The 14,328-nt window shown below is 37.0% G+C and overlaps 1 protein-coding gene across 1 annotated transcript in view; it reads left to right on the top strand.

Annotated features, from left to right (window-relative positions):
* The window catches only part of LOC113227494, a 195,842-nt gene that overhangs the window by 129,509 nt on the left and 52,005 nt on the right, over positions 1 to 14,328 (top strand). The window contains exon 2 of the mRNA XM_026460433.1: positions 8,864 to 9,020. Within this exon, the coding sequence (XP_026316218.1) occupies positions 8,865 to 9,020 (156 nt within the window). The 5' untranslated portion in view covers position 8,864. The remainder of the gene's footprint in view (positions 1 to 8,863; positions 9,021 to 14,328) is intronic.

Raw genomic sequence — 14,328 nt, forward strand, 5'->3', positions numbered from 1 at the left:
GATATTAATAAGCCATTACACTACCTATCGCAATCCACTGCTAGGCATAGGCAGGTTGCAATTTGCACTACGTTGCATTCCACGAATTCCTTGTCCAGGCACACTCAGCCACCGCTCTGATATCGGAACCACCTGTCTGGTTCAATACCTTTTTTATGATATCTAGCGATGGAACGAAGAAGTCGTGCATCTGATGGCGACACGCCTATCCATGACAGGTGAGCTTTAAATCGCAAAGATCTGAGTCGCACTGCAACCATGAGACATAAAGTTGACAAGTCCCATGTGCCTGTCAATTCATCAGCATTCTTACCCTTTAAAATTTTCTGTGTAGAAAGGTCAAGGTGCTGGTGGAATTACTGGTACAAAGGTCTTGTCAACTTATGTCTCAGGTTGACGTACGCAGTGGCAGTGTCCATCTTTTCGTTTTAAAGCTTTTTTTTTATAAAAAATAAGTGCGCATTTTGACCTCCTACTCACCTGATGGAAAGTGACGATGAGGCCGAGGATGTAGCATGTACACCTAAATAATGCCTATTCACTCTCGCCTTGAAAAGGTCCAAGTTATAGCGTTCGGGGAACGCTTCGTGCGAATCCGGGGAATATCCACAACATAGGGGTGGAACCCCCGCCCACGTCTAGTCTCCCGATGATGGAAAGGGGAAGGCGGAATCAAATTATACAATTCCATCGCACACTCTCCGTGATATATCCTGTAGAATACCGATAAGCTGGCAACTCTACGGCGGTGTTCAAGGCTCTGCAGCTTCGCCTCTACTAGTTCCGAGTCACCTATAAGCATCTTAGCACGCTTGTCTATTGAATCCAAGGTGGCCAGTTGGTATTTAGCAGAGCCGTCCCAAAAGTGGCAGCAGTACTCCATACACGACCGGACTTGTGCTTGCAACTGTTATATGTCACTGCAACTGTTATACATAGGCGTGTCGCTAACCACCAGGCACACGACTTGTTCGTTCCGTCACTTGGTTTTAAAGAAACTGGAACACATTAATGCGCACATTAACGCTTGGCGGCAAAAATGAGAACGGTGGCAGTATTTTTCTAGACGAATTCTTTCACAAGGAACTCTAAGCTCTACAGCTACTATACTACCACTTTGAAGAAGCATACCTACATAATTTGTATAAATAAATCAATAACGCACACACCCATAGCCCCGCACTAGGAAAACCCTTCGACGCGGGTGTCATGGACAACCACAAATTACACCGAAAATCTCGAGTGAAATAAATGTATGCTATACAATTATTTCTCCCGGCCCGGGAATCGAACCCGGGACCTCTGCGTGGCAGTTCATCATGGTGACCGTTCGGCCACATAGCCACTTGAAGTAGTTTTACTTTATCGTGAATGTGTACGGTTTACAATCGCATAGTTTTAGTTTAGCTTACTTTGCGCCCTACTTTTCGCGGCCATTTATTTACCCGTTCATATAAATGATAATTAATTTAGTATTTAACGAACATACATTCAAATCTAGCAACTTAACAACAATTTAAGATATACACAGCCTCATCTAGCTTGTATCCTTACCAATAAATCTTTTACATACTTGAATTATCTATATATTTAAACAATAAGCGGCCAGTTACTACGCTTTCACGCACATAAAGGCGAATCTGAATTCTATTTATTAGGCAACAACATTTAAATTCCTCGGAATAATACAACCCCGCGGTGGTCACGCGGCCGCCGCCTAGACCAAAGACAAGCCAGTCTCTCATTTAAGTTAAAACGTAAAAGCTAAATCAATACAGCGTTTTTTGCCATGACAGTTCGGTCTCTGAAGTCGTGCACGCGTCGCTGCGCGGCGGCCACGCGGTCTCCACCACACACGCGCGGCCGCGGTCGTCGAGCGGAGTCCGCGTCGCCACCGCGCAGCCCGCGTCGCCGCCGCCCAGCTACCGCGTTCGTCTGTCATGGCAAAAAACGCTCTATTTATTTTGCTTTTACGTTTTAACTTAAAACAGCGTCCCGGACACGCGGGCGAGTCTGGCTTGAATTTGGTTTGGTTGATTGTACGTATTATTCAGAGGAATTTAAATGTTGTTGCCTAGTAAATAGAATTCAGATTCGCCATCAATGTCACGTACATGTAACTGGGCGGTTGCCGTGCGGCAACGGCTGGGTGCTTAGGCGTCAATACTATAGCGTACTATGGGCCCCTACAAAATGTTTTGCTATAAAACTCTTGAGTGATCTGGTAAGGGTTTCGTTTTTACAACAACGTTCGTTCGGTACAACAACAGGAAATTTGAAACGTAAAACTGTACTTATTTTCAGACTTATTGATAAATAAAGAGGCTTTATTTGAAGAATGATTGGAATTTGTATCAAGCTTGTCATGTTTCATTAGTGTTTTCGGGAATTAGGAAATGTTATTACGATAATAAATAAGGAAAAATGTTGTTATAACCTCGGGTGAGAAACGTAGTGAATTCAATAACTTTCCTTTAACCCCGGATGCTGCGAGAGGTCATTGAAATTAAAAAAAATATCCTTACTTCAACAGGGTAGATAGTTTTTCTGTACCACCAACTTGGAATCTAGTATTTTCTTTGTTGAATAATCCCAAGCAGACATAAGATCGAAGTACTTCTAATATTTATTTTTCCTTTCTTTTTAATTATTTAATTTAATTTAATAAAAATTTTTTTTTTGATTCGTGTGTAGAGTAAATTGAAATAGTCTTAATTTAAATTAAATTAAAAACTAATAATTCTTTGTAATTATAGATAGATAAAACCTTTATCCAGCACAATTACAAACAGAAACAAACATTTACAATAACCTCACAAAGTATAAAACAAAAGCACATTGACATAAGTCAGTACACATTTGACATAAACACATACTGTGAGAAAAACAAAGAAAAATACTGTGAGAATGACAAAATTGTGCACTGGTTATATCTGTTTACAACATTTTGTGTTGAAATAGCCTTGACTCAGCATAAATACTGTAGACCGTGTGAAGTCAAACAGTGTTCGTTTTCTACCAATACCATCCAATGAGCGATCGTAACCCAGTAATCCTTGCCACCAAAGTGCATCACACGGAAATGCACATACCTTACTCTAAAATTATATATATGAACTATGTATAGTTCAAAATAGGGTGGTTTGTTTTAATATTAGACATGACTGGTTGATCACTTTACTATCTCTTTCAGCCGTGACCATGAGACCTGTAAAGGGTCATTATAATAAATACGGAAATTTCAGACGTCGAAACCGCTATATTGGTTTACTTCAGCTACTTTCACAGTCTAATGACATACGGCATTTTGCTTTGGGGTAATGCCGCCGATATCAATAGAATCTTTGTCCTGCAGACACGTGCGGTTAGGGCAATTTACAATCTGGGCCCCGAGTATCTTTGAGAGATAAGTTTAAAGAAATTAATATTCTTACACTAGCGTCATAGTACATCTATGAAAATGATAGTAATCTCTAGAAAAATAGTGACAGACATGACATTAATAAGAGGAATAAAAATAAACTAGCTGTTCTGGATAGTCGTCTTCACAAAGTGACAAATTCGTTCAACGTATACGCTTCAATAACAAGATTCCGGTTGATATACAAAATTTGCAATTCACGAAGTTTAAAACTAGTGAAACAAAAACTTTATACTAAAGGGTTATTATACAACTTCTGCGTACTTGGATGACAAAAATCCGTGGTAGTAACCCGTTTAGCTCATAGAGGTAGTCTCGATCTCTGATGTTTGAAAGCCAAAAAAATGCGTACAAATGTTATTTATAAAGTGCAACTCCTGGAGTTTCTTGCTCATTCTTCTCAAGGGAATCTGCCTTACGAATGAGCGATAGAGTTTAACCAATGTGACGATTTCAAGTGTAATAATGCTTACCTATGAAATAAAGATTATTTTAATTTTTGGCCTAAAACGTTGGTTTTATTAACCGACTTCAAAAAAAAGAGGAGGTTCTCAATTCGACTGTGTGTTCTTTTTTTTGTATGTTAGTTACGCGATAACTCCGGTATTTGCGAACCGATTTTCATGATTCTTTTTTTGTTGGAAAGGGGGTATTTCCATAGTGGTCCCGTTTCATTTTCAAGAAAATCATCCACCTCTAATACTGGCTGTTCACGCATGAAGATTCATTTTTATAAATAGCGCCTAACTTTAATTTAGGACAATTATTTTAATGGTTGATTATGCTATTCGCCAATTCAAGGCGTTTTTCTCTCAATATACTTTGAGTAGTGAGAACTGATTTTTATTATCTCCAGTGTCAAGACCTGTATAGTGGCAAACTAGGGGATATTTCAATAAAACTTAGCAAATACACGTAATTTCACGTACTTATGAGGTCGGTTTGTTTAGTACTCTGTACTGAGATTATTTGAAAAAACAAATATATTTGAATTAGATTCGAATTGACTAACATTTGGAATTGAATAATTTGAAGGAGTAATTCGAGGACTCAATTCGAGGTTTTTAACTAGAAATAGAGTAGTGAAAGTGAAAGGTGAATATGTTTAACTTTTTCTTAAGTTTAATGAATATCACAATGTTTGACCACCATAATATTCAATTATTTTTATGAAATCACTCCACTAGTTTGTAATAATTACGAAACTAGTGGACTAATTTACGCTACGGCAAAAAAAGTCGTTAAAAACCGAGTACGAAGGTCTGCAACAAGCACATAGAAAAATTCGTAAGGTCCGCTAGTTCGTTCTGTGCCTTAGTTGGCATAGCGTGTGGCGCGGTTTGCTGGAAGACGTTGGTTTGAATCCAACCGTTTTTCTAAGTTTTTCTTTGTTCGATTTTTGTATTAATAATTATGTTCAACTTTACTGAGAAACAATCGAAATGACATCAAACAAATAAAAGAATTACCAATGCGTACCAAAATCCAAGAACAGTACCGTGTTTTGTTTTCGGTGTTCTGGATACACAATTAAAATTAAAACATACCCACCAGAATCAATATAACTAAAATAACTAATTTTTAAGTTGATTCAAACAAGTGACCTTTTAAAATGTGCTTATAGACTCAGGAAGCTGAAGGGAGTTGAAGGAGCCTTTTTCCATGCCTTGTGCGATATACCGCACGCTGAAATAAATAGCGTCACTAAACGAAAATCTTGCTTTTTCAAATGTAAACCGCATTTTAAACAATGCTTTGGCCATTTATTTCCCAAAAGTTGAATTTTTCGTTTAGTGACGGAATCGACTTCAGTGTTCCCTCAATTGGATGACTATAATTTAGACGAAAGAATTTATAGGAAAAGAGATAGTGTCTAAGATAAGGAAAAAACACAACATGGCGTCGGATACACCACTGCTTTTTCAGGTTTCGCGAGTAACGAGTGGCAATTGTATGGGTTGACAAAGAGTATAATAGTATCACATTCTCAGTTCCCCCCTTGCAGTTATGGTGGGAGTGGAACAATACATCAGGTCAACGAACGCCCATCACCCAGTGCTATCAATAGTCATGTAACTGGCTCTTATTCCCTACGTACGTAGCCTGTGGTGTGAGTGACACGATTTCATCAGATTATCTGTAGCGTCTGCAACTTGCATGGTTTTAAACATGGTTGGTTATTTAGTAGCAGTAGAGCATTTTGTGAAAGAGTTCGTCTGTGGGATCATGTTTCTGCCGAAAAGCAGTAATGCGGACATTACTACGTTCCGCTTTTGAACGTACCGGTGAAAATACAGGCACATGGGATTTATTAAGTTATGTCTCAGGGTGACAGGCCCAGGGTGGCAGTGTCCTCAGGTCTTTGACATTTAAAGCTCTAGACACCAGGTGCACGACTTGTTCACCCCGTCCCTTGGTTTCATAAAATAAATGGAATTTCTTGTATTGTAAAGACGAGATCATCGACATTATTAAATCCATAAGCAATATCTGGAATAGCCAAGTCAGAAACAATTTAGAAAAGTTAGTTCCTTTATTGCTTGTAACTTCTGAAGCGCCGACGCCATCTAAAGTAATTGTTATAACTCTGAGACGTTTTACACTCGACATCCGCTAGAATCTCTTGCCATAACCCTTAGCACTTCACCGTCGTCCGGTCGTCACTCAGTGGAAATGTCCCATTACGTCGTAGCCATACGCATTGCAGTAGTGATTCTTTCACAAGTACCACTGATTATGACCGGAATTGCCTTTTGAGAAGATCCCTACAGAGATGTTTTTAGTGACAAGTGCGTCCAAGGTAGAGTCCCAATTTTGCGCCCGAAAAAACCGAGAAACAGTCACCTATTTTCCCATAACACAAGTACCATTGATTATGATCGGAACTGCCGTTTGAGAAAATCCTTGTAGAGACGTTTTTAGTGATAAGTGCGTTCAAGTTAATGGTCACAATTTTGCGTCCAAAAAAATTGAGAAGCAATCATTGACTTACAAATAAATGGACGACGGGTCTAATACAAAAACCACGAAAAAAATGTCCCAAGTCAACCTATTCGAAATTTAAATTGTTATGTCATCGCAGTATCGCGCTGTCCGTAGAACAAATGAAGACTAAAGCGGAGTGTCGCGCTCTGTATACGATTTTAGCGCCTTACAAGTGCGGACACTTTTTAGCGCGGACCCGATGTCCATATAATTGTAAGTCAATGGAAGCAATCAACTTTTTTCCCAAAACACTACAATATGAAACTTTGTCTTATTGATGACTTCCATGATGCTTCCAAGGCTTAGATTTGTCTTTGTCGTATGCGAGATGGCGGCAATAGCTCCTTGGTAATGTTTCTGAATCTTTTCAATATACTTTGATTATGACACTTAACGAAAAAGGTCACAGGTGTAATTCCAATAACTTACTAATATAGTGGCCAAGTCATTTCCGCAATAAATGTATTATTATTAATAGAGGAAGCAGAAAAGATATGTCAGGATTATAGTTAGTACAAGTCTATGTAGTTCAATTGGAGATAGGTGCGATGCTATTATGTCACTATTATAATGCGTATAGCGCCCCTTTAGAATTTGCGCCCTTTGTTACGTCACTGGTTATTATTGCCGTTGGTTCTTGAAGTTTATAACTCGAAGGTACCAACGTGTTAGGCACTTCGATATATCACATTTATGATTCTGTAGCAATAAATGATACTTTTCAAATAGAAGCGTCTCATGCAGAGTGCTAAGAATAAAATAAGACTCAATCGAATTACAATAAGGGACAAAGGTTACGGGTTATTTTAATCCTCAAATATATAATTGATCTATTGTAAATGTGCACTTTTTTAAATAAACGATGTTTTTGTTATATATTGTTTATGTACTCGTATATATATACATATATATTAATTGTTCCGTCTATATTTGTTGATCTACGAATAAATTATAAATTAACTGCTATTTACTACTAACTAATCATACTAAATTAATACTAGGTAATCAAAAATAATACTTGATTCTCTTTTTTTAATATTGGTCTTTTATTTTCACGATTGACGACATTTATAACCAGTATATCTTTTGATGTTGATCTCCTAATAAAGCTTGATTGCGCCCTCTATTCAGTAGGTTAGGTTAGGTTAGTTTAGTATATGAAAGGTCGCGGCAGCGGCTGGCGCGTGTCAGAAGGCAGTTTGATTGCGTTTTCGAACATGTTTTCAGGTCAAATTATATTAATTAAAAGTAAGTATCTAAATTTTATTTTTAATGCTCATTTGTCTTAGTTTTGAGGGCCAACATAAAACTATGAAAGTTAATTTAAAGAAATCAAACATTTTTTGCGTTAGCCCAGAACAGATTAAAATATCGATGCATTTAATTTGTTTTATGTCTTAGAGAAAAAGGTTCTATCATTAAAAAAGATGACCGTTTAGATTTTTTGCCTGCTGCTTTTGTAAATTTAAAAGGATAATTTAAATATATGCCAAAGGTTACTGACTTACTTGTAGAAGTAAAAGAGAGTATTTTCTACAATTTTTTTTTAAAATTTTTACTGTTTTCGTGGCCAGATAGTGTTATTTTCAATTGTAATCTCGTAGCTTTGGTATAATAAAGCCACATGTGATCATATGTCAAAAGTGCTTTTATCATACGAAAGTCATAATAGTTCGTTGTATATTAAGGGCGATAAATAAGAAATTAATTAAACAATAGTTTGTTAGAACGGCTGTTTGTTACGGCTTTAATTACTCGAGGTTGTAATATTTATCGCCCGTGTTACATACAATGTTTTTCAGACAGATACAACACAATATTTATGGTTTTTTTTTTTTGAAACAGATTGCCAGATTTATTCCATAGATACTCGAAATAAAATTTTATAAAAGGCACAGATGCATGCAGCCACGATGTGATTTCCAAATTTTAAATATACTGCAGAATATGAATTCACACAATAAATTTAGTAAACTATAGTCAAATTGGAAATGTTTTTTTTTCTATACTTGAAAATTATGCGGAACATAATCAGATTTTTTTGAACATAAAAATAAAAAAGTGCAGTATAAGTAAAACTAAAAATCTATTACAGCCCTAGGACGGTAACGTAATACGAGCTACATGAAACAAATTATGTAAACGTAAAATTTTATAACTCGCCTATTGGAGCATAATAAAGTTATCGACTAATGTTCGTGGAATGTTTAAAATTTCTCTCCTGAAAAGTTGTCATTTTACAGATGTAGCTTTATTATGACAAGGGTGCGATATGGGCAACGTAATTGTTGTAATTGGAATATATATAACGGTAGTCAATTAGACGTGCCGTGGATTAATCCATAGCGGTACTTTAGTACAATATTTTAGTATACGGAAATTTAGGTTATTATTAAGTAACTTAGCGGCGGAAATAGGTAAGTGAAAGGAATCACAATTTTCTTTTCTTGTCCTCAGGATGTGGTTACCGGGTGCAGTGGCGGCGATGCTCTTGGTATCGTACTTATCAAGCGCAGAATGGCTCTGTCCTGAACTGAGCTCCAGACCAGCAGCGGAATGTTCTTGCGACCTACCACACACGCTAAGATGTGCTGGAGATCATACTGCTATACAGGTAATGTTTCCTATGAATAATAATACACTCACTGGTACATTTAGCCGAACATTAGCAAAATCCTGAAAATAATGTTTAATTTTTTTGTTTTAGGTCTAATTTCAATTTTTTTTCATTCATTTTGTTTTGAATTCAATAGTTCGAATTTTAATAATGTTGAGAGGTCCTAGGTTGATTTTACGTTACCGTTTATTTTAACAAAAAAAAATAAATTAAAAGCTTTCTTTAATCAATGTTGTACTGTTATAATTTTTAGACATCTAAAACATGCATTTTATTTAATAACGATTTTTTTAGGCTGCACTACGTGTTGACGCTTAAAGATGTTAATTTAATTGCTACTTTATGTCTAATTCTTATTTATTTAAATATAACTATATTACTTTTTTTGTTTCGCAAAGTGTGCTGGTGTGTGTTTGCTTTTTTGGTCGGCATGACGAAAGAGGTTATTGGCTTTGATCGCAGGATATGTACTTCAAAATTTCAGCATTTCTTCATCCATTTGTCAGTTTAATTCGTTTGGTTTTGTTGTACAGAGAACCGGATGAAGTCCGTGCAAACGGGCTGATCCGGGGTTAGGAAACTTATTATTATTATTATTTATTATTTAATTTTAAGAAGACCAACGGCTATCTTACATAACATAAACTTAAATAAAAACGGAGAGCCAATTATAGGTCCTCAACGGTAGACACACATTAAGTTAATTAAATAGCTATAAATTATAACTATATAACTAATAATTATACTATATAGGTAATGACATAATCGCACACACAACAATTAGCTACTCGCCAAAAAGCAAACCACTAATAAGACGCTTCAGCGATGCAACACTAATGTTAAAAAGGTCAATATCAACCTGCTTGGACAATGCATTGAAACTATTACTCGCACGCATGAGATATGCATTCCGCCGAAAGTTTGAAGAGGCCAGAGGTACGCACAGGGGTGAATTAAACCTAAGGGTCTTTGCAGGGGCTCCAAGAGAAATCTTGGATACGACTTCCGGGGAGTCAACGGCACCAGAAGCAATTTTTTTCAAAAACACTAGATCAAGATCACTATGTAGAAAGATATGGGATTGTCCAAGTTTGGACGGTAATCTTTGGATTCGTCATGAGTCAAGTGACCAGAGTCCTTAATATTACTTACACTGTATTGTCATTATGTCACTTCGCGTCATTTTGCTAGAAGAAAGCTCAGCCTGCCTCAGGCTGTAAAATTAAATAATAATAATAACATAGGTATTAATAACTCTTATTCAATTTTTAAGTTTATTGAATGTCATGATGTTTTTATACTATGATAGTCAATTACTTTTTCGTGAAGTTACTAAACTAGTTTGTTATAAATATTAATAAAAGATTCGAATCAGCACCTTCAGGCAATCCGTGTCAGGTGTTCTGCCAATTAAGCCACGGAACGAACCAGCAGAACTTACGAATTTTTTTATAATTCTTGTTGCAGATCTTTGTTTTTAGTTTTTAACGACTTTTTTGCTGTAGCGCCATCTTTGAGAATTTTAGTTCTTCACTGAGACAAGTACCGGAGAGACTACGGGCTTGACGGCAAGACCAGGGTACAGCGGGCATCCGGGCCAAGCCCGCCGCCGGTGATACGCCTTCACGGCGGAGAGTGGTGAGGCTTGTAGTTAGATGCTCCTCCCTCGCAGAGCGAAGTGCCCAGTCCAGATAGGCAGAACGTTAAAGTGAAGAGCAGGCTTAGGCGGAGAACCGAGGAACTTATTGCAGGCAAACGCGTAAGCACGGCAGGAATCACTCCAGGCGTAAGAAAGATGAGGCTTCGTATATTTCGTTACGAACGCCAGATAACTCGAAGGTTAGTATAGGAATCACCAGCGAATGGTAGGACGAGAAAAAGCATCGAAATTCGAATGGCCAATTTTAAATTTGAAATGAAATGAAGAGCCAAAATGAGAGCGGCCAGGAGCGGAAGGGCTTCTACTGCTAAGATTGCATATCAAAGGAAGAGTAATTTATAGGATAATCTATGGAAGATCTATGGAATAATAGATAGTATAGGAGTAACAGATGTGTTAATCATACAACTTAAAAAAAATATTAAATTCGAAATAAATATGTTTATAAAGTGAAATTGATGAAATATTACGTAATTAGTATTGGAAAGACGAATAGTAAAGTTCGGAGCTACCATCAGTACAATAGAATATAGCCGAGGTCTGGAGATCAGGCATATAGACAAAAGTGAGTAAATTGTGAAAGTGCGAGAAATAGCTTATAATAGTAAATATTAGTTGGAACACTTTCAGGAATCAGCAAAAGTAAGGGCGTTTCATAGAAAACGTGTAATGAGAGAGATGAAGATGATAGGGGTCCGTAGTTCCACACTAGAAGAGGTCTGTGACAACCCTGTACACTGGCTGATCTGGGGTCAGAACCTGGACTATGTAGTGCCCTACTCGTTTACCCTACCAGTCGGTAGGGAGAGTCGCTATAATCAAAACTAATGCAGTAAGATATGGGGCTGCTCAGTAAGAAACTTTATTAGTTGCTCTTTGTAAATAAACATAAATGTTTATCATGGACAATATTTATTTCAGATATCATTGATCGAAACTACCAGCAAGAGCTAAACAGGCCATTACCACAAATGTTTACCTTTGAAAAAAAAAAATACGCTATTTATATTCCAAACATCGTTTCATTTCTAATCAGAGTACATAGTTAAATGGAGAGTTATTTTCAATATCAATTGATGCAAAAAGACAGAAAAAAGGAAACAATTCCACAAACCAATAACGCGTCCGATGGTAAAACAAACATCAAAGCCCATCAGCAGCAAACACGCATTCATATAACATTTTTCCTTGATCCGAGATTGTTGACGACTAATACAGGCTGTTTCTATCACCGCTCTAACTTTCTGTCGAAAGGCAAGAATTTCTTTTTATACAGATTTTTGTTTCTAAAGTTGTTCAATATCATGGATTCGGGAACACACTGCTTTTACTAGCAATAATATAATAGAAAGATAATAAATAAATAATGAAATTTGTTCTACACAAATAACACGAAGGACTAAACAAAGGTCTTATGGCGGTTTTCTTGAGTGAATTGATTACATAGATTAAAAGAAGTAAGTAGTATAGGAAATGAAACTATTTTTCCGGATTTAAATCACGTATATTTGTCACGGTTGTCAACCGTGACCATGGGACCTGTAAAGGGTCCGAAATGTCGGTTTGTTTGAAAAAACAAATATACGCGATTTAAATCCGGAAAAATAGTTTCATTTCCTATGTGTAACAATCGCGAAAACCTAAGAACTTTGTAAGTAGTTTGTTAAATGTCAATTACGTGAGCCGGGAGATAGAAAAATAAGTGTAGAGGTCAAATATCTTCATCTTCTCACGGAAACTGACGATAAGGTCGACGATGGAGCATGCACACTTAAATAATGCCTATTCACTCTCGCCTTGAAAGGATCAAGTTATAACTATCAAGGAATAAGTTTGCAGACAGGGAATTTAGCGTAATCGTGGGATCTGTGCAGAGTTCGTCTAGGGAAGTACTGCCACCTTACCTATTTCTTATTATTTTGCTCCTCTTTTGAAGGCTGCTGGTAAAATTACAGGCACATGAGACTTTTCAATTTGTCTCAGGGTAACGTGCGCAGTGCCAGAGTCCCTCAGGTCTTTGCGATTTAAAGCTCTGACTGGCTCCGCAACTATTATGGATAGGTGTATCGCTTGCCATCAGGTGCACCACTTATTCGTCCCGTCACTTGGTAAGATACAAAAAGGTCAAACCATTAGCCTACTACGGCTTTCTTTGAAACATAATTAAAATAGAGAAATCAAGATGTGGTGGTATATCGTCCATGTTTTTTAAATAACCCCGGGCGGCAGTCAATGATAACAGAATGTCAGTCTAAGTGGTCAGCCTGGATATGCTATACTTTCAACAGAGTGATCGTTAGTGTCAAATTTCACACATTCTTTACCGAATTATGGGGTGTTAGTTCTCACAACAAGGTTATAATTGAAAGGTGCTAATATATGTATTCTTTCGAATTGTTTTTTCTTTTCCAACAGTTTGTTAACAATTCGTATAATGAATAATAAGTAATGCAGTATCATAAAAAAATAAAGGTTTCGAGGCGTGTTCTTGAGGGGAAAAGATTATTTAACTATAAACTTCATTTCACAAAAGAAGTAAGTACCTCGTGCATCAACTACGTGAACAACATTTCGATAATTTAAAAAATGTAGTTCTTTTTATAAAAAAATAAGTGCGCATTTGACCTCCGTTTCACCTGACGGAAAGTGGTGATAAGGTAGACGATGGAGCATACATAGTCAAATAATGCCTATTCACTCTCGCCTTGAAAAGGCCCAAGGAGTAAGCCTGCGGGCCGCGAATTTAACGTGACCAAAGGATTTGTAATGAGTCCGAAGTATTTTTAATAGCAGTAGAGCTCCTTGTGAAAGGGTTCGTTCGGGGAAGTATTGCCAGCGTACCATTTCTGCCGCTAAGCTGTAATGTGAGCATTATTGCGTTCTGATTTTGAAGGATAAGGGTGCTGGTGAAATTACATGGAACTTGTCAATTTATGTTTCAAAGTGACAGGTCCAGTGGCAGTGTCCCTCAGATCTTTGATCCTCCTCGATTTGAACCTCTGAGTGACATTACAAATGCTATGGACAGGCATGTCGCTTAACACCAGACACATGACTTGTTCGTCCCGTCACTAGATAATATAAAAAAAAATATATTAAAAAAGCATTGATTTTGTTTGATTTATATGTGCATTGACTTACAAATAAATGGACGACGGGTCTAATACAAAAACCACGGAAAAAATGTCCCAAGTCAACCTATTCGAAATTTAAATTGTAATGTCATCGCAGTGTCGCGCTGTCAGTCGAACAAATGAAGACTAAAGCGGAGTTTGGCGCTCTGTATACGATTTTAGCGCCTTACAAGTGCGGACACTTTTTAGCGCGGACCCGACGTCCATATAATTGTAAGTCAATGTATATGTGCAAAAAAATAGTTTCAATTGTAACAATCGCGCAAATCTAGGAACTCGATAAAAAAAGTGATATTTCTCGATTGTAGATAACGGTTTCTTATACCAGCAGACTTATAAACAAGGATTAAATTATAAATAAAATAATATACAAAAATATCCATCAGGCTATATGGCACTTTCATTACTCCCACTCACATCAAACCTTTCGAGTATCATTTCTTTCGTTACCATTCAATATTTTCATCCTCATAATCGGTCAGAGCCGCTTAAGGGTTCGTAGACGTTTATT

Source organism: Hyposmocoma kahamanoa, unplaced genomic scaffold (genome assembly GCF_003589595.1).
Source record: "Hyposmocoma kahamanoa isolate Upper Pololo Valley unplaced genomic scaffold, ASM358959v1 210, whole genome shotgun sequence".
NCBI lineage: Eukaryota > Metazoa > Arthropoda > Insecta > Lepidoptera > Cosmopterigidae > Hyposmocoma > Hyposmocoma kahamanoa.